At 39.2% G+C, this 19,864-nt stretch overlaps 1 protein-coding gene across 1 annotated transcript; it reads right to left on the bottom strand.

Moving 5' to 3' along the window:
- Positions 1-6,552: 6,552 nt before the first annotated feature.
- Positions 6,553-9,940, bottom strand: LOC101172386 (myosin regulatory light polypeptide 9). Its single transcript, XM_011475608.2, has 3 exons — positions 9,904-9,940; positions 7,610-7,810; positions 6,553-7,518 (listed from the first exon to the last, which is right to left on the bottom strand). Exons 2-3 carry the CDS (start codon positions 7,785-7,787, stop codon positions 7,286-7,288), a joined length of 411 nt encoding a protein of 136 aa, XP_011473910.1. The 5' UTR covers positions 7,788-7,810; positions 9,904-9,940; the 3' UTR covers positions 6,553-7,285.
- Between the last annotated feature and the right edge of the window lie 9,924 nt (positions 9,941-19,864).

The raw sequence follows: 19,864 nt of genomic DNA on the forward strand, positions 1-19,864 counted from the left end.
AATCTCTCACACACACTAGTGAAATGCTTGTATACATACAACTGAAAATGTATTCATTCACATACACATGTGAAATCTCTCACATACACATGTGAAATCTCTCACATACACATGTGAAATCTCTCACATACACATGTGAAAATGCTCTCACATACACTACTGAAAATGCTCTCACATACACTACTGAAAATGCTCTCACATACACTACTGAAAATGCTCTCACATACACATGTGAAAATCCTCTCACATACACATGTGAAAATCCTCTCACATACACATGTGAAAATCCTCTCACAGACACATGTGAAAATGCTCTCACATACACTATCCAAAATGCTCTCACATACACTACTGAAATTTTCGACAGAAACGGAAGGCATTTCAGTAGAAACGGAAGTTGGCTGATTATCGCGAGATAATCAATCGTCTGAATCATTCGAAAATGGCAGCCGGTTGCGCAAGGAAAACCACCGAAACGTGTAAGTATATTAAAAAATATCCAGTATCTGTTGTAAAATATATTTGTAAATACTTAAGATGATGTGTTTAATATGTTATATTCCTCAATCAACAACCTAGATTGTTTTGAAGCTCATCAATTTCAGTAATGCTAAAGCTAACGCTAACGCGAATTAGCGCCGAAGGCTAAAAACAAACGCTAGATATTACATCAAAAAGCAGTGACTTCTAACCGTAGTCACAAGTTATTAACACATGTTTTAAATGTGTTCATATATGTAGGGACAGACGAGGATGAGGAAAATCCGATCCATTTGCGGATGGAGAAAGATAGCCTGTGCCAGATGGGTAGAGACATATGATCAGATTTGACTTCATTTTAATAAACGGTTAATCGTTGTCGTACTGGGTTAAAGGTTTATGTTAAAGACCCAGAAGAGAGAGGAGGAAAGGGCTAGAAGGGAGGAACAGCGACAGGAGAGTCTGTTAAGTTTACTTGAGTTGAAATTATTGTTCTAAATGTAATGCAGCCATTGTTTTTCCAATTTGTTTAATAAATGTATGAACAAAAATGAATAATTTACATGTATTATTTAAATCTGAGCTATTTTTAACAATCTTAAAAGGATTTTCATATAAATATCAGATGTACATATTTAGAATTTCGTTTTATATGTTAATATTTATTTTTATACATGTTAACAATAATCCTGGTCTTCTAGAGTCATGTGTGTCACAGTTGGAGCTGAAAGGAAAGCAAAGATTTGTCCTTGCAGACAGACGTGACTCTGCTCGTCCTGCATGTTCCTGGTGTTGTCCTGCTGTGGCTCAACATCTGTGGCTAAGCAGTCGCCTTTGCTGATGCACAGAGTGTGCAGAATTGAACTGCAGGCAATGATTTTCATTGCAAAGGTTGGTTTTACTTCCAGTGCCCCCAGAAATATTGCTCTCCTCCTCATCTTTATCATGCCAAATGCTCTCTTCACAACAGAGCGTGTTCTGGAGTGGTTCTGGTTGTAACTGCCTCAATGGCATTCCTCATGGGTTCCCTGTAGGGTGTCAGCAGCATGATGGGATGTGCAATGCAGGGATACCCACCATCACCCAAAAGGATCCTTCAGGTGGGTTCGTTTGATTTACATAAATTGGGCTTTTACGTAGAACCCGTGAATCATGGATTGATCCTGGATTCCCAACAAAAATATCTATAAATTTGGCATTAGAGTCACATACAGCATGCATTTTAATGGAATAAAAAAGCTTCCTGTTAAAATAACAAGCTGCATTTTCTTTTAGGGCCTTTATTCTTATGTGGCAGCCATCAATGCTCCTTGTGACCCTTTGGAAGGAGAAAGACCAAGCGAGCTGCTAAAATCCAGAGGCGACTTATGGTAGTTCATTCCCACTGGGAAGCTGGGTGACCCTGCTCATCAGCTGGAGGATGCGGTCTGCCGTCCTGTGGACAACATCGCTCACAGTGGACCGTGTCATGTCAAAGACTCTGGCTACCACACTGTAAGATGTGCCACACGCCAGCCAGAAAAGAAACACCAGGACGTCAGTCTCCTGTGACCCCCCAGAGTGTGAGGAACCCGAAGCTGATGCTTCAGGACCATCGACCCAGATGCTCGATGGTCCTGCGGGTCAACCGAAAATCCAGTCTTGTGTCGGACTGACCGTCAGCGTAAAGGGCCAGGACAGACACCTTTGTGTTGGTGAAGCAGTAGAGACGTGGAAGACCCTGGAAAATGCAACATTAATTATTTCATTGAGGAAATTCAATCACATTTTTTTAATGTTTCTATTTATTTTGATGTCTTACATTTTAGATTATGAAGTATTTATTAATTCTGGAAAATCTCGTGGTTTTTATTTGGCTGGGTTTTTGGATTTTCATTTAAACTTTTAAAAATGAAAGTTTTTGTTTTGTTTTTGTTTAAAACAAGTGATATGGTTTGACTCTGAATAAAATATTCTAAACTTTGAACTCACAAGTGTTTCATGTAATTGGACTACACAACTCACTTGAAAAAGAATGTTAAACTCTTACCCAGCAGACTGTGTAACCTTGAGCATGATTAGTAACAAAGTTTAAGTTAAAGTTTAAGTTTAACTAAAAAAAAAGCTTTAAGTTTAACTCAAGTTATTCTGTCTGGTCAGGGCATCCAGAGGAAATCTTCTGAGATGTCTGCTTGTCCTTGCCGTCCTGTGATGCTGCATATCTGCTCGTTTTCAGTTTGATCTCACGAAAAACGGTTGAATTATTGCCAGGAACACGGACAGATTCATTTTCAAAGCCATTTTCAGTAAGGTGTAAGAAAACTACAGAAAAAAATGCCTCCTTGCAAGAGCCCGTTAATCGTTCAGTGGCACAAAAACAAAATAAATATTGGCATGAAAAAATAACTTGGGGGTTTATTTATGAACAAATACATTAAATCAACACCAAAGTGTTTGTAATTTAATTATTTATAAATCAGTCACGTTTTCCATGATCAGAACACAGCAGATTCATAAATAGTCTTTGTAAAATGTTCATATTTATTATGTTTTTACTCTGACAAATAAGTGTCATTCTCCGCGTTAAATAGGAGTAGTTCGCCTCCAGACCAGGTGGTGGCGGTAATGCGCCACTTTGTTTCCGTGTCAAGCGCGTTATGAACAACACCCAAAAGAAAAAAGTACTGAGCACGGGTGTCTGAATTGCTTTTAAATTCAGAGAACTATATAGAGAACTATATAGTTCTGCACTATATAAGGTTTTAGTAGTTAGGGATCAGGGCAGGAATTCGGACACAGGTTCATTTCCACTGAAATGCCTTCAGTCGACCAACTTCGTTTCTAACAATAAAGTAAAAAAAAAAAACGTTGTTTCTACTGAAATGCCTTCCGTTTCTATTGAAATTTTCACATGTGTATGTGAGAGCATTTTGGATGGTGTGTGTGAGAGCATTTTCACATGTGTATGTGAGAGCATTTTCAGTAGTGTGTGTGAGAGCATTTCACATGTGTATGTGAATGAATACATTTTCAGTTGTATGTATACAAGCATTTCACTAGTGTGTGTGAGAGATTTCACATGTGTTTATGAATGCTAATTCTGAATAATGTCCTACACGGCACCTCATAGATTTCTTTGTTGTTATGTTTATATGCAAAAACTCATACATTAGAGTTTCTATTTTCTAGCTCTGAATTAAACTCATGCATTTATACACCAAGCACTTGTTTTTATTTTTAGATTGACATACGTGCAATGTGTCCACTCAATCCAGAGTTTGTGTGTCAACTCAATGCTGCCAACAAAGAAGCTGCTGAGTAGAGGGCTGCATTGGGATTGGGCGGTTTGAATTGTGCTGCGGGCGGCTAAAAAAAAACCCGCGGGATCAGTGCTGCCATGAATATCTCATGAATATATATTAGCGGACTACGTTAGGCTGTGCGGCTGTTGGATTCTTATGTACTGAAGCTCCGTGAAGGCACCAGGTAGAGACGCCCAATGGCCTCTGTCATCTAACCTGTTGTTGGGGGTGTGCAACGCCCCGCCCCGCCTCTTACTAAGAGCGCGCTTCAGGCGCGCACGCACACACGCACACTTTTAACCGAACAGGATTTGTGAAAATATATTTAATAATTAAGTTGCAAATTACACAAAGGAGGAATGCATGAAAAGATGAAGCTGGAGGAGGACATGAATCTCTTTAGTAATATCAATACAAATACGTGTTTTTTTCCTGCGGGACGGGAGACGATACAAAATCAATGCATCTCTATTAATGTGCGGGACTAAATTCTATGAGTTTTGCGAGTGCGGGCGGGAGTGGAGATGCATATTGCGGGTGCAGGCGGGAGTGTAACGCATACGTTGCGGAAGCGGGCGGGATTGGTCAGAAATTCAGCGGGCGCGGGCGGGATGAAGAAAATAGTCCCGCGCAGGGCTCTACTGCTGAGCCTCCCACTGCTACTACTGACAAAGTAAGTCTAGAATCATGTTTATGTTGAAAAGAGGAATGTTATCTACAATCAAAAACTAGAAAAAATTAAGTTTTTTGTCTAGTTGTGCATGCACCACTTTTGCAGCTGCTACTTTTGCAGAAGTATGAACTACAACTTCAATCTTCAAGTATTCCTGCACCTTCCTCCTGTATGTAGACTCTGGGTGAAATAAAATTTTGTTCTCTCCATTTAGCCCAAGATGTTTTCACCCATCTGAACTACACAGTGATGAAAGTCAGGCAAGGAAAAAATCCCTGAACTTTTCTTTGAGCGATATGGCGGGCACAGAGCGAAATTTTGGAAAAATACGTGGTCTTAGATGCATTCTGGTGCATTCTGGCAACTAGTTATTCACTTCTTTATCAAGAAACTAAGACTAATTGGAGCATCATGATTTGTCATTCAAACCCCTAGTTTGACTCTCCATTAAGGACTTGCTGGTACTAAAAAAGAATTTGGAAAATTGCTCAAAGTAACACAATCCTACAATCTACACTTTTCCTTAAAGCTGCAAAACATACAATTGCTAAAATATAGTAACATCAAAGCCCCAAATGGCAAAAAGAACACCAGTAACTATGATATTCTATGAAAATACCTCAGTTATTTATACATTATTTCTGCTTTAGAAATGACTGATGTACAACATCCACTTGCACTGTTTTCTCAAACTATAATTACATCAAAATATGGGATCTGCTTTAAACTATAATTCTATAACATAATACATCAATTCTTTAACACCAATACTAAGTAATCTGGGAAATATCAAAACAAACATACAAACTAAGCTAAACATTGTAAACATTATTTTTTAAGGGAGTGCGGGTCCAAACCATCAAATACTTATAATTAATGTCAACTATACTGAACTAAATCATGGTAATTAGGAAATACAAATAAATTAGATAAAGAAATGTATTCAAAATAAAAACTGAAACTCAAAACTAAAATTGAAATTATTTCAAAATGTGGTTTTGAGATTATTTTACACAAAAAAGTATTTGACCTACACTACCTTAAAAATCTTTTTTTTCCAGCCAAGACCACTTCAATTTGTTTTTTATCGTCTTCTCACAACTGAGGTCGTGACCACGCTCAATAATGACGATGCCTGCCATTATTTTAACACAAATTTGATCGCAAACTCTTCAGATGTGTTTGTGAAAATTTAGCGTGGGTCCGCTAGTTTTGGTCTCTAGGGAAGCGAGTCACGCTGACCACGTGGTGCAGACAGAGCCAATCAGACCCGTCGACGCATCCGAAAGCAACTAAAACGTCCCGTCATTGGTCAATTAGGCCGGGAAGACGAGAGATGGCCACGACCGTAGAGGAAGCGATCTGCGGAGAAATATAGAAAATAAAGCTAAAATTAGCTGATTTCAGACCATTTTTAATCCGGAAAGCGATTTGTCCGTAGAGATCAGGTCTTTATTTCCCGGAAAGTACGTTCGGTTTGCTCAAAAACCCGGATTTCCGGGAATTCCCGGAAGACTTTCATCACTGACTACAGGAACTTTGCTTATCTGGATTTGTCTGTCTATGTCAGTTTCTTTGAGATCTACAATGGAAAAATAAGAAAAAGTACTTTTTCCATAACTAAGTTTTGCATTTTATATTCGTAGTAAACTCCAGCAAAGTATATCTTATTACATACAGGTGTAGGATTTGCTGAACAAAAAGACCCAACTCCAGGTTTTTGAGGATGGCTGTCAGCAGGTTCAGGTGGTTGGACTGGAGGAGGTCTGTGTGTCCACACCAGAAGATCTCATCAAGGGTTTACAGACAGGCTGTGCATGCAGGTATTTAGCTGTTTTCAAATGTGAAATAAAAACACATGTTTAAAATTGTACCTAAAAATATGTTTCTGCCCTCTTTTTATGTTTTCTCAGAACGTCAGGCCAGACGTCAGCAAACGCCAATGTTACTCTAGCATCTGTCCATCTCAATTCATAAGATGTTCCTGTAGTGCAGCTGAAAACACTTAAGACTGTTTCTTTACATTGCTTTGACCTATATTCTATATTTTTTAGGGGGAATTTGTACATTTATATTTTATTTATATACTTTGGATCTTTGCTATTAAACATAAAATTAATTGTTTCCTAATTTTTGTGATTTTATTTTATTTTTGTAGTAAAAAAGACAAACTCTGAATTGTGTTTTTTGTATGCCATATCTTCACGACTATAAGACACACTTAAAAAGTCATAAATTTTCTTCAGCCAGCAGGGGGCGCCCTATGCGCCTTTGTAGTTGCGGGGCTGCTTTGGCAGAGAAGTAGTAGACGTAGAAGACAGCATGAGAACGAGTTGATGGAAGTGAGGACGTGTTACAAGACAGCATGAGATTGGACAGGGAAGTGAGGGCGTGAAAGAAGACATACCCCAATAGTACAAAAGAGCAGGTGTGTGCATGCAGCAGAACATCGTTTCTCCAAGCCTGAAAATGCTGCCTGCTAAGAGACACGCCTATGAAGCGCCTAGTTAGGGAGAAGAATAAAAAGGTTTTCTGTAAAAGAATAGAGACCTGTTCTTTTATTAACCTACTCTAGAGGCTGTGAGGGTCTGAATTGGGCGTTAAAGTGCCCGTGCTTTAACACCCGATGTGCCTTTTGTATGTGTCAAAGACTGAAAAATCCCCTGTAACTGAGACCGCGCGCAATGACCCGGTGCGCCTTATGGTCGTGAAAATACGGTAGTTTGAGGTTCATGTGAAATTATTGCGGAATATTATAAAATCCCTGGCTGGGATTGTACTAAGAAGTGCCACAAAAAACTACTTTATAGGTACGTTTTTGGAGCAAATCGTATAAAAGAAAAAAAAAGGCTTAGAAGGGCCCAGGACTTCTCAGGCTTAAGAAGGCTTTCCTAGAAAACCCTGTTAAACAGATGGACTTGCCTGTTCCCTCTTCATCAAAGCAGGCGAAAGCGTTGCAGATCACATCCTCTGGGTTGGTGCCGTTCAGCTTCTCCCCAAACACGGTCAGGAACATGGTGAAGTTGACTGGGCCTGGAGCTTCGTTCATCATGGCTTCCAGATACTCGTCTGTGGGGTTCTTACCTGGAACAGATTCAAGTCACAACTTTAGAAAAACAAACCCCGGATATTTACCGGCCCCACATGCATAGATACACATTTGATAAAGCCCAACCTAAAGAGGCAAGCATGTCATGAAGGTCTTCTTTGTCAAAAAAGCCGTCCCTGTTTTGGTCGATCATGTTTAACGCCTCCTTGAACTCCTGGATCTGGGACTGATCGAACACGGCGAACACGTTGGACGTGACCCTCTGGAGACGCTTCTTGGTGTTCTTGGCCCTCTTGCTTGACATTTTGGCTGCTGCTTGGGCGACTTCTGAAATGCAGACATCAAGACAGGTCGGAACTGATGTACAAAATCCAAAAATTATTTGAGTGAAGTTACAGTTTGACAGATGGGATGTGACTGAACAAATCCTCAGATTTTAGAACATTTAGTTTGTGAACCTGTGAAACAGAAGCTCTACCTGAAAATAAATCCATCAAACGTATATTTTAATTTCTTTGGAATATTTAATAAAGACAAATGATTGTCAGTTTCAACATAAACAATAGGCCGTGTTGGTATTGTTACCAAACATAATATTAACAATTATCTTTCTATTCAGTATTACATGTTAAGACATTATTGTAATAAATTGATTGTGTGCTAGATTACAGTTTTTGTTTATATTGAGTAGTTTTTATAATCAAAACACTTTAGTTTTTGTTTCTTTGCTGAAAAACCTTTAAAAAGAATCAACAGATCTGGTCTGTTTGAAATTATTTTGAAATAAATTAGATGCAACAAAACTGTGATTTTTAAAGCACAAAAACCTACAGAACAAATATTTTTCTAAACATATTTTTAATGTCTTATTATGATATGATCCTTATTTTTAATTGTAAAAACAATATTAATAATATCTTTTTTATGGTATCTTGTTAATTGTTATATTATTGCTAGCATCATCTGCTACAACACAAAAATAAACGTAAAATTATATCAGTCATTGGTTAAAAATAAAGCAATAACAAAAAAAAAGGATGATAAAGTGTTCTAGTGATGTCCTGACAAAAATATCACAGTTAAAGAAAAATATCCACATTTTACTTGTAAAAAATTTTTTTTTTAATTTATCTCATCTCTTGACATATAACTAACAGGCTGGGCTAGCTTTAGCGATACAGGGGATTACTTTAGCACTAAAGCACATCTCCGATGACTTTAAATCGATGAACACTAATCTGTTCACAGAATTAAAGACCAAAAAAATAACCCGAATGACCCACCTTAGTGCAAATATTGATCAGAGAAAATGACGATTAAAAACTAAGCCACAGGCTACTGAAGAGGAGCGTCAATATTTTATTTTCTGGTTATGAAAATAGGCCAATCAGAGGGCAGCTGGACGAAACTAACGGTCTAGAATGTTCCACTTTGCAGCGCCGTATTAAACACATTTTTAGTTTTTAGTATATATTCTTAAAAATAAACATTCAAAGTATGAGGCATTTGTGCTGAAATTTATATTTATTGGTAATAATAATAATGTAATATTAATAATATGTATTTACATTCATTTATTAAAAAGATTGTAGTAAATGTTTCACCACTAGATGAAAACAAAACCAAGGATAACGGTTTTCTCACTATATTTTTATGTATAATTTTAATTCAATTTTATTCATTCATAATAAACACTGTCACGGCTTTGGGTGCTGTCATCAAACTCAATAATTATATTGAAATAAAATATCATTGCGTCTCATGATTGTTTTTGCCCTGCAGTCCAGTGCTCAAGGGAGGTCTGCATTTAGATCCAGATTGGCCCTTCTGTTCTCATGTTCTATATTTAAAGCGGCTCCGGCCTTAAAAGGTTCTGACAGTGTCTTTGCATTCTACCGATTGGTAGCCTTATTTCTGCTCAGTGGAAAGCTGCCGCATCCACGGCCCCTCGCCCTGCCGCTTTGCCTGGAACTAAACCTGATTTTAAGAATAACAGATAAAAACTGATTTTGTTGCTTGCAGGTGTTGGCTGAAGCATGCATCCAGCACATGGTTTATTCAAAAACATTACGTAGACAGTGATGGGCAGGGCGGCTGAAACCAAGCTTTACGTATTCATATTTCCAGGAAAATATATTGGAATTGTGAGTATTTATTTATTTATGGGCTGCATGGTGACGAAGTGGTTAGCGCTTTTGCCTCACATCAAGAAAGCACCCGGTTCAAGTCCCAGCTTGGGGGGACCTGAAGCTGAACATCAATGGGGGACCTTTCTGTGCGGAGTTTGCATGTTCCCCGTGGGTTTTCTCCGGCTTCCTCCCACCGTCCAAAAACATGCTTCATAGGTTCATTGGCAACTCTAAATTGACCATAGGTGTGAGTGTGAGAGTGAATGGGTGTGTGATTGAGGACATTCTAACCTGCGACAGACTGGCAACCTGTCCAGGGTGTCCCTCTGCCTTCGCTCATAAGTGGCCGGGACAGACTCCGGCAGCCCTGTGACCCCGAAAGGGATAAAACGGAATAGAAAAAAAATGAATGAACGTGAGTATTTATGGACAGTCATCTTTAGACCAAACCTTTAATCCAAAACTTGTTTGCTGTAGAACATCATCAGATGAGATTGGATGGAAAACTGCTTGTGTAATCGTTTAACTTGTTTTATGGCAACTTTTTTTGTCACAATAAACATCACTTTTAGGTAGTATTAAATACGTTCATTTTTGTTTTTTTTGGTTGTGATGAGACAAGTTCTTGTCCAGTCTTGTGATGCTCTTTCCACACTTTTGATCAACATATTTTGGTTTCAATTGATCAGTTTGCAAAATTGTAATTTTTCTTTATTAAAAACATTTTGTTCTAAAGAAAGACGGTCATAACAGCAACTCTTTCTACAATATTTGGAGCAGATTCTAACCCCCCCCCCCCAGAGTTTTACTAATGGCCCCCCGTTCTGAAATCCGTCTACACGAATAACAGTTAGATTGACTTACAGAGCTGGTAAGGTAAAGGACGGCCAGTGTAAGTTGGCGGGGTGGCCTTCACGATGTCGGGATCAATACAAGCGGCGCAGAAGCAGCATCTGCACCAGCATGACTATGAGAGCAGCTATTACCTAAGCACCAAGTCGTCTGTTAGCCAGCAGGCTTTCTCTGCCTCCGAGACCACCAGCAGGGCTCCAGACTAACTTTTTTCACTAGGAGCACTTAGGGGCACAACCAGAAAATTTAGGGGTGCATAGCGTAAATCAACATTCAAACCAAATCTACTAATTTCCACTGTGAAGAATAAATACTATAATAATAGATGCAGAAATTACAATGTGCTGTTTCAAAATCAGTGTCACATTTTATTCTGCACTTTTGAAGATGCAACAACAGGTAAACTGACAGCACCATCGCTGTCATGACAGTACAAATAGTAAAAAAAAATACCATACATTTAGAATAAAAAAAAGTTTTTAGTAACAAGTGATTACCGTAGTAACCTTTCGTCATTTCACAGTTTCAAACAATACTTAAATGTATGTAAATATTAGAGGATGGAAATTCATGTTGGCGACACCAAATAGGTTTAGCCAAGATGCACAATAAGTGTGTTTGAGATCACCCAGATGGACGCAACACTGCACAGATCACCTGGTGTGTGACGTATATTTTTGTTTTTGCTCTAACATCACCTGTCAATCAAAACAAAAATATCAACAGAAAGGGGTGGAAGCAAGACCCCAACCTGAGCGAACACAGCTGGAAATTTAGTACTGAACTGACTGAAAGCTGCCCTACAGACTACAAAACAATGCATTATGGGACATGCGTCCTGATGGGTTTTTTGTAGTTCAGTGATCAATTAAAATAATTTAAAATACCAACTGATTAAAAAAAGGCTACATCCATTACAAAACATTAAAATAATTATAAAAGATGTAATATCACAGATCATACTTAGGGGGAGAGGCATATTAAAACTAAATTGAATGTTAAGGACAACTCCTAATTCCTGTTATCCTTCAGTCTCGCTGCAGCTTCGCCTTCATGCCCCCACCCCCAGGGCGCTGGTTCATCTTAAACACGTCTATCTATCGTTGCATTTCCCCTGCCTGTTTTAAATCGTGTTGTCGCTCACACGTGTTTAATGTCAAGAGCCCGTTAGCTGTCACGCATGAACGTGTGGGGCATTTATTCTCCTCAGCTGACCATCTCCCGCGGGAGCGGTGTGCTGCCGTAACAGCCGTGCATGATGAGAACCGCGGTTTGCTTCGCGAGTTTGAGACCCCTGCTGTACACTCTGGCTCTGGTACACTAGCCGCAGGTCGGAAGAACGAATCAATCGTTCGCTTGCTCATAGCTCAGACGCACATATCAGGTTGTGATGATATTTGTCTCCGTTTCCTTCACACAGATGTTTACGCGCACTCGATTATCTCTAGGCCCCGCCACTCCACATATTTTAGCCACTTACAGGGACTTTCCCTATTCTTCTCACACGCATTGGCTGCCTCAGGCATCACTCAATGACACACGAGTGTGCGCTTGCGTGTGCTCCAGTCTCATGAGTATTCGCGCGAGTGTGTGTGTCTGTCTGCGTGCGTGTGCGCTCGCGTCTCATTGATGATTTCATTGCTCATTTCATCGATCATTGACGTGCCCCTTCCACGTTTAATGTATAAAAATACGGAGGGTGGGGGAGGCAAATTTACTGGTTGCACATGTGCGACCGGATGTAAAATTCAGTCGCACACTCTCAAATTTTGGTCGCAAAATGCGACCAAATGGTCGCAGTCTGGAGCCCTGACCAGCCGTCGGAATAATCCCAATCAGCTGAAGATCCCAGACCATTGGTGTCAGCTGTCAGTCAAATCAGGGTCAGATGAGTCACTTCACCATTATTCTTCTCCTTCTGGGATCTTCGCTGATTGGGATTATTCTGTTTTTATATCCGTATACCCAGAAGTTAGAAAACATTTCATAATATGTATCTAAAAACCTTTATAATCTAAGAGTTTTTATGTGTTTTTTAATGTCTAAATCCAACAATAGAGGATTCCTTCAGTGTCTTTTTGTGAAGTTCTTTCACCAGGCGTGTTTAATTGTTGAAATGTCATCTATAAAACAAAACATTCAATCTTCACTACAAACACAGTCCACTTTAGAAATTATTCATATATTCAACCTCCATTCAATGTTTGCCTTATCTTTGCAATCTTCAGATTTACTTTACAAAATACATCAAACTTATAACTATACAGTCTATAGGTTTGTTTGTTTGTGAATGAATTAAAAAAAGCAGCAGAAAACCTATCTTTTTAAAACTGCTTTTTCATAGTTATTTTGTATATTCTACGCTTTACCGTGAAGCACTTTGTGAATTAGTATTATTATTTGGTTAAGCTTGGCAAGGAGGCTGGCGAGTTCACGGTGAGCGTGTACAACCCGGAGGAAGAGGAGAGCAAGGAGGGCAGGAAAGAGTGAATGCTTGTATTGATTAGGCCTTAACGTACCTCACTAGGAACGAAAAGGTCGCTACGATATTTTTATGAAAAAATTAAAACCGCCGCAACAACTCAAAACCCGCCTATTTAAATTTTTCCTATCCTCCAAAAGCCATTTTTACCCGCAAATTTAGAACCGATACCGCCAATTTGCCCGGAAAACAGCCCAATCTCGCAACACTGTACGCTCATAAACAGAGTTTTTGTGTAATAACAGTCACATTACCTAGCTTGAAACCGCATAAACTAACTGTTAGCTTGAAGCTAAGCTAAACGTTTTAACTACAATACATAAATGTATGTAAACTTTTACATCAAAATAACTCACAAAGGATTGGTGTAGTTCTGGTTTTCCATTCCGATGATCGTTTCTAGTCGTTTTCCACAACTCTTTGACAATCCGGAGCAATGTCCCTTGCGTCAAGCGGGAAAAAGACTGGCCGTATTTGCCGCGCTTGTATTTATAGCTTGGTCAGATGTGGGCGAAGCTTTCATATGTGAGTGACATTGGTTTGACCAATTAAACAACAGTTCTAACTATCTTTGTCAAACAAAAATTTGTCAACCATTAGACCCTATCTCTCCCTCTTTTTGTTTCATTTATTCATTTATTTATGTATTTATTTATTTATTTTGGGTGGTTCTGGTCACATATCAGTTTTTTTCCTTAACACAATAGCTATTTATGTTATTAAGTAGTTGTACTTCATATTTATAGATTAGCTTTGAGAAATGACACATGAAACCTCACGCTCTGAGCAATGTTTTTTATTTTTTTATTTATTTTAAAAATTGAAATATAATTATTACAAAACTCTCGCAGACACAATCAGGAGTAGTCGCAAAAAAGGTGATGGAAAAGGCCGGTCTTGATCCATTGGCGGAGGCCTGGGGGTGGAGGTGGGGTTGTCAAGAGGGCGCCCCGGCATCATTAGGTGGAAACGGAAATTCTCCAAGATTTCTAAAACTTTGGAAAACTTTGTGAATGAACGGTTCAGCGTGAAAAATGCACTTAAAACATGGCAAAAACTGCTTATCGTTTTACTGTTATACTGTTACACTGAAGCTCTAGTTCCACTCCAGTGTTTAAATTCCAACCAAAGGATTAAGGCGCCATGTTGTTGCCTGTAACCAGGTCCTCTTGATTTTTATTGCACTGGTAATGATAGGTGGCGGATGCGAGTGTCTGCAAGCTAGTTGGAGAGACTGTGAACAATGTCATGATGACCTGACGTAATAATATGACAACTTTTATGTCTTTCCAACGCAGTTTTGATGAGGTACCACTCTGCCGTGAGCTACTGGAATTCATCTTTAGAGAGACCCAGCGGCTTTGTGATCAACTGGAATCACAAAGCTACGTAATGGATTTGGATTTCCTTTATTCCCGCAATGAAGAATTCCATTGAATACTTCTAATATGTGCACACAGGGGACTTTTACAAGATGTGGACATCATTGAAGCAAATATACAAAAAGTGCTGCAATTACTACAAGCCCATAATGAACCTTCTTTGGGATTCAGGCCTTCCTTGCTGATAACTGGAAATTGGGAAATTTCTTGTGAACAATTGCAGTGCTTTCTTGACTCATTTTACAGTGAGGGAAATTGCACACTTATTTTGTGTCAAATACAGCAGTGTTTTTCAACCTTTTCTGAGCCACGGCACACTTTAACCTTAAAAAAAATCCCGCGGCACACCAGCATCCAAAAATTAAAAAAAAAGAAGGAGAAACTCATAGTATGTATTGATCTACAGCCCCTCCACAATCTCACATGCATTTTTGAGATAATTCTTGCAGAAAAAGCTGGAAACTGCAGCTTTTTTTTTCTAAAAGATTCAATAAAAGTTAAGTTAGAAGATTTAAAAATAGTTTGATGCGTGTTCGTTGGTTTCAAGACGTTTAACAACAGATCTCCGTATGCGCTGTCACTCTCACAACCCAATGCATCATGGGAGATGTAGTGCATAAAACGGCCGGAGATCGGTTTTCGGAGCTTCATTGTTCTGTTCACTTGTTCCACGGTCTGATACCGGATTCTGTGGAAAGCAACAGCGCAAAAGACGAGCTTTAGCTGGTATTTTTGTTAGAACTGAGCGACTTTACGAGCTAAATCGGGACAAGGAAGTGAAGACTTTAACCACTTCTGATTGGTCAGACTGATGACATGTGATTAAGCCCCTCAAGAATGATTGGTGGAGACAGTCAAAGGAACGGGACTTTTCCCAAACACAGCCGGAGCTGCAGCTGAATCGTGGTACTGTCATTCTTATCCAAATGTCTTTAATAAAATAAAATAAACGCAAAGAAAAAGTATTTTACGATCTTTTATATTCCTAACTCCTCAGTGTTTTATCAGGGCCTGTTTGGATGAACACAGAGCTGAAATCCTGGAGATGGGAAATGTTTTTAGATCAGTTAATGAGGGCAATTTTCCACGGCACACTTGACCATCTCCCACGGCACACTAGTGTGCCGCGGCACACTGGTTGAAAAACACTGAAATACAGGACCACACGGCGAAGAATCTGAAAATATGGTTTATCTGTCAGAATGTCTTACAGTGACCTACCAGATCCGGATCTTAAAGACATAATCAGTCATTTCATTTGGAAATTTCCCAATTCTAGGATTAAAACTGGCTCTGGATATCTCAGCAGCATTGGATTACTGTATGTGTAACCAGAAATATTAATAATTAATAAATTATCAATTTACAATGTAAGCTGTACTAGTACTGATATGGATTCTGTGTTATATGCTCTTTTAGAATCCAAAGATCTCGGATAATGGAAACTTTAAGACTTGTTGATCCAGTTGGAACCTTTTTTTATGGTCTGAGCATTAATATTATTCCAAGAAGAGTCTACTCTGTACCAGCACCCATGGCTCTCCGGCACATTGATGGGAATCATAAATTGATACGGTACACATTCTTTGCATGGGGCCGGTTTAGCTCGTGCTGGTTTGCAGCACCTTCCGTCCGTGAAACCAGGGTTAAATTCCAGACTGCTCCCTATTCCCTCCTCTGCTGCTGTGCCAGTCTCAAGCCCAGTTGGATTGAGAGGGTTGTGTCAGGAAGGGCATAAAACATTGCCAAGTTAACCATGCAAGTCATCCTCAAGGGAGGGTTGTTTCCAAAAGTGAAAGTAGAAAACACATTCTTTGCATATTTTATTTTTGAACAATTTTGGAACACTACTTCACTAGTAATTTTCTTCTTTTGCTGTGTGCAGATGTAGGATCGTCATTCATGGGGGAATCAATGTAAAAATTGTGTACCTCAAGGCTGCTGACAACAAAAAGGCATCCATTGTTCTTTCAGCCTTTCTTGAAGCCATTCAGCAGTTTGGAGTTCCAAGACATGTCCGCGGTGAGAAAGGGGGTGACAATTTCTTGAGTAAAATTGTTATTGCACGAGGATCCCTGATGTGACTGATGAGACTTTTATGAATGCATGCATTTGATATTCATTATGCATGCAATTTTAGGAACAAAATTTCAGATTTCAGTTTCTTAAAGTATCTTAAAAACAATGGGATGAGGATGAATGCCTTGATGTAGTATAACATTGGATATGTAAAGTGACATTTAATAAATCAAAAAATTGATTTCTGTTCTGACTTTATTTTCCAAAACTTTAATTTCTACATTCATAGCAACCCACCCTGAACTTTTTTTCCTTATTTTGATTTATAAATATAGCAAGGGGAAATTGCCTAGACATAAAATTGTTGTATTCTTGCACTGAAATCTTCATTTTCTTTATGCAGAGAGAAGACCTTTCATTACAGGCCAAAGCGTCCACAATCAGCATATTGAGAGGTTATTCAATTCAATTCAATTCAATTTTATTTGTATAGCCCAAAATCACAACAACAGTCGTCTCGATGGGCTTCGAAGTAAAACATGAACTTAAAAGGATCACGAATACAAAGAGTTCAATAGGAAAATACTAAAATGAACTAACAAACTGACTAAGCTATACTGGCATCCCTGCCCTTAGACCCCCCTTCGCGGTAAGGAAAAACTCCCAAAAAAAAACGGAATCCGGAAAAAACGAAGAAACCTCAGGGGTGCCCACAGCTGAGGAGGTTATGGAGAGATGTTTGGCGTGCTGTTACTGAAAATTACTATCAAGCTCTCCAACACTTGTTTCATAACAATGCCTTAACAATGTCTTAACAATAACCATGTCTTTAAGGCGTGAAGTCATGGGATGCTGCAACACCTCATCAATCTTTTTTTTTTTTTTTTTGGTCCATCTGTGCCCACACAGATTCCAGTTCTGTTCCACTTGAAGAATAAATGGCAATGCGCACCATGAAGGTCCAGGAGAGCTTTTTTGTGTGGCAGACAAGTTTAGGAGTATGCTGTTAATTACATTTTTATTGTTTAATGAATACAATGGCATTTGTCTCTTCATTTTGAGTGTTCAAAGGCCTTACAAAACTTCTTAGATGAGTTACCTTCAGAAATTTCAGTGGGTCGAACCACTAATATTATGGAAATAACAGTCAAAATCTTTGACTGGATTTTGACCTTGATGTTGACCTTTTCTTTCTAATTTGTTATGTATTTATTTGACCACGAGATGGCGCACTCGGGACCAAAAAGAAAAGTCAGTTCCTCTGCGGGTAGCAGCTAACTGGCGCCCCCTTCAGTTGGATCACAGGCTACAGTTTTCTAAGAAGATATTACTGAGTAGTACACAGACATTTTTATAAAATTACAATTTGATTTCAGGTTATGTGTTTGGAATAGGACTCTCACAGTGGACATGTACCTAAAATGAAAGTGTCAGACCCCTTCAGTCTCCCACTGAGGGGGTCTGACACTTTCATTTTGCATCACTTGCGTCACAGGGTGTTGATACTTCTTTGCCTCACTGTAATTAAAGTGAATCATTGATCTTACCCCGTAGTTTCTTACACAATAACATCAGTTTACCTGAACACAACACCACCAGTCTGTCTTTGCGCTTTGAATTCTCATCATAGTAGAAAAAAGGATGAGAAGAGGACTTGATCAACCACACATTTCTCAGTGGGGAATTGTTGTGATCATTTGGATCAAAGCAGAACCACAACCCAGCCGTGCACACACTGTTGTTCCAGTTTCCATTAGATTCAATGTCATAAACTGGTCTCCCCTCAGTGCCGTAAAATATTTCCAGGACCCCAGCACAGCGGCTGTTCAATTCCACCAACATTAAATGGGCTGGAGCAAAATAGAAAGTGATGTAAAAATAAGTCATTCTGTTAACAGCACTTTTCCTCTACCTGAACAGGTGAGGGCAACAGCTTTGCCAGAAAAACATAACTTCTGTGATGAACTGCTGCCTTTGCAGTCGAGTAAAGCAGACTCGTGACTTTCACAGAGGAACTCTCTGCTCCAATCTGGAGCTTCTGTTTCTCCATAGAGCGCCCACCAGAGGCCTAATGGAGCTCCACAGCCCAGCTCCCTATAGATCACTTCTGCATCCTGCTGGTCAAAGACTCAGGACCACAAGCTGTTAAACCTCATCTCCAAGCCTGTCTGAGCACAGATCAGCTCCAGCCTGATGGAGTCTGTGGATCCAGAGGAGAAGATCAAGAACAAAGTTTAAAAAGAAAAGAAACCTTCTGAATCCTTTTGCTAATATGTTGCTAGCCTTTTGTTCACATTTGTATGATTTTGGCATAATACGTTTTTATGGAGAGCAAAATATAATACATTTTTTTAGGATTAATATACCTGTCTGTTTTTATTCATATTTATGCTCAAAAGGTTTAGTTTAGCTCTAGTGTGTTCAATAAATGTTGTTTGGCCCGCAACCTAAAGCGTGTTTTGGATTTAGGCCCCCTGTGTTACTGAGTTTGAGACCCCTGTATTACGAATATATAAAATTAATGCATTTCTTTTGTGTAAAATGGCCAAATATAAATAGGGAACCAGTGGCGCCACTGGGGTGGTGGGGTTGTATGTTCACCAAAGATGGCTTGTGATACAGAGATAAATGAGTCAGGGTGCCCCAGGAGAGTTGCAAAGACTGACAGAGACACGGTGGGTATGTAGGTATAACGCTTGCAAGACAGTGACAGACTGCCAGCCATTGTACATCTTCTAAAAGAAATATCAGAAGAGCAAAATGGTGACAGAACTGTAGAGGCAAGATGTTTGTTAGCCCAAATAGACTATAGCTATAGCCTCATTCTAACATTTACCAGTTTTCTTGGTGAGATAAACTATCTGTTAGATCATTTACAGTTTCCACAACTTGATTTGGGCACAGCTGTCACACTTGTGGACTCTCTTGTTGACACATTGGAGAGTTACAGAGAGGGCTCTCTCTTTAATGACATCTGGGACAATATTTCAAGTCTTACTGAGCAATCCAAAATTAGTGACACACCTTCAGGGCTTCAGGTCAGGGCAAGCTCTTTGCCTGAAGGGCATTACTTGTTCATGCCATTGGTTCAAAGACAAGGGAGCATAGAGGAGGAGTCCAGTCGGACAGGTTTATTTATTCCTGTTATTGATGTGCTTCTCTCTGAGGTGAAGAAACGATTTTCTAAAGAACATTGTGTCATAATGAAAGGGATAGGAGTGTAGAACCAAGAAGGGCTAGGGACATAGATCTTGATGACTTTGTGGATGTGTTTGCCAAAAAACATAGCAACATGCGCATAAAGCTATTCTGAAGCGTGGTAAAGAGAATCGCGGACTATTGTCCCTGTTAGGGAAGTATTGTTATATAAAACAGCTGTTATGCAAGTATGTGATTGTTTCTGCACATACTGTATTTCTTGTTTGTATCTGGTTTCCCCGGCTTTGTTTTGTTTGCAATAAATGCTCACCTTTTGACAAATGTAATTGGAGAATAAAATGTTTGTGCAACTCAAAAT

The sequence above is a fragment of the Oryzias latipes genome, chromosome 1, assembly GCF_002234675.1.
Source record: "Oryzias latipes chromosome 1, ASM223467v1".
NCBI lineage: Eukaryota > Metazoa > Chordata > Actinopteri > Beloniformes > Adrianichthyidae > Oryzias > Oryzias latipes.

Coding starts and splice junctions, on each gene's coding strand:
- LOC101172386 (XM_011475608.2), bottom strand. CDS start 7,787: ATGTCAAGCAAGAGGGCCAAGAACACCAAGAAGCGTCTCCAGAGGGTC. Junction 7,519..7,609: donor TGACATGCTTGCCTCTTTAG/GTTGGGCTTTAT, acceptor AATCTGTTCCAG/GTAAGAACCCCACAGACGAG.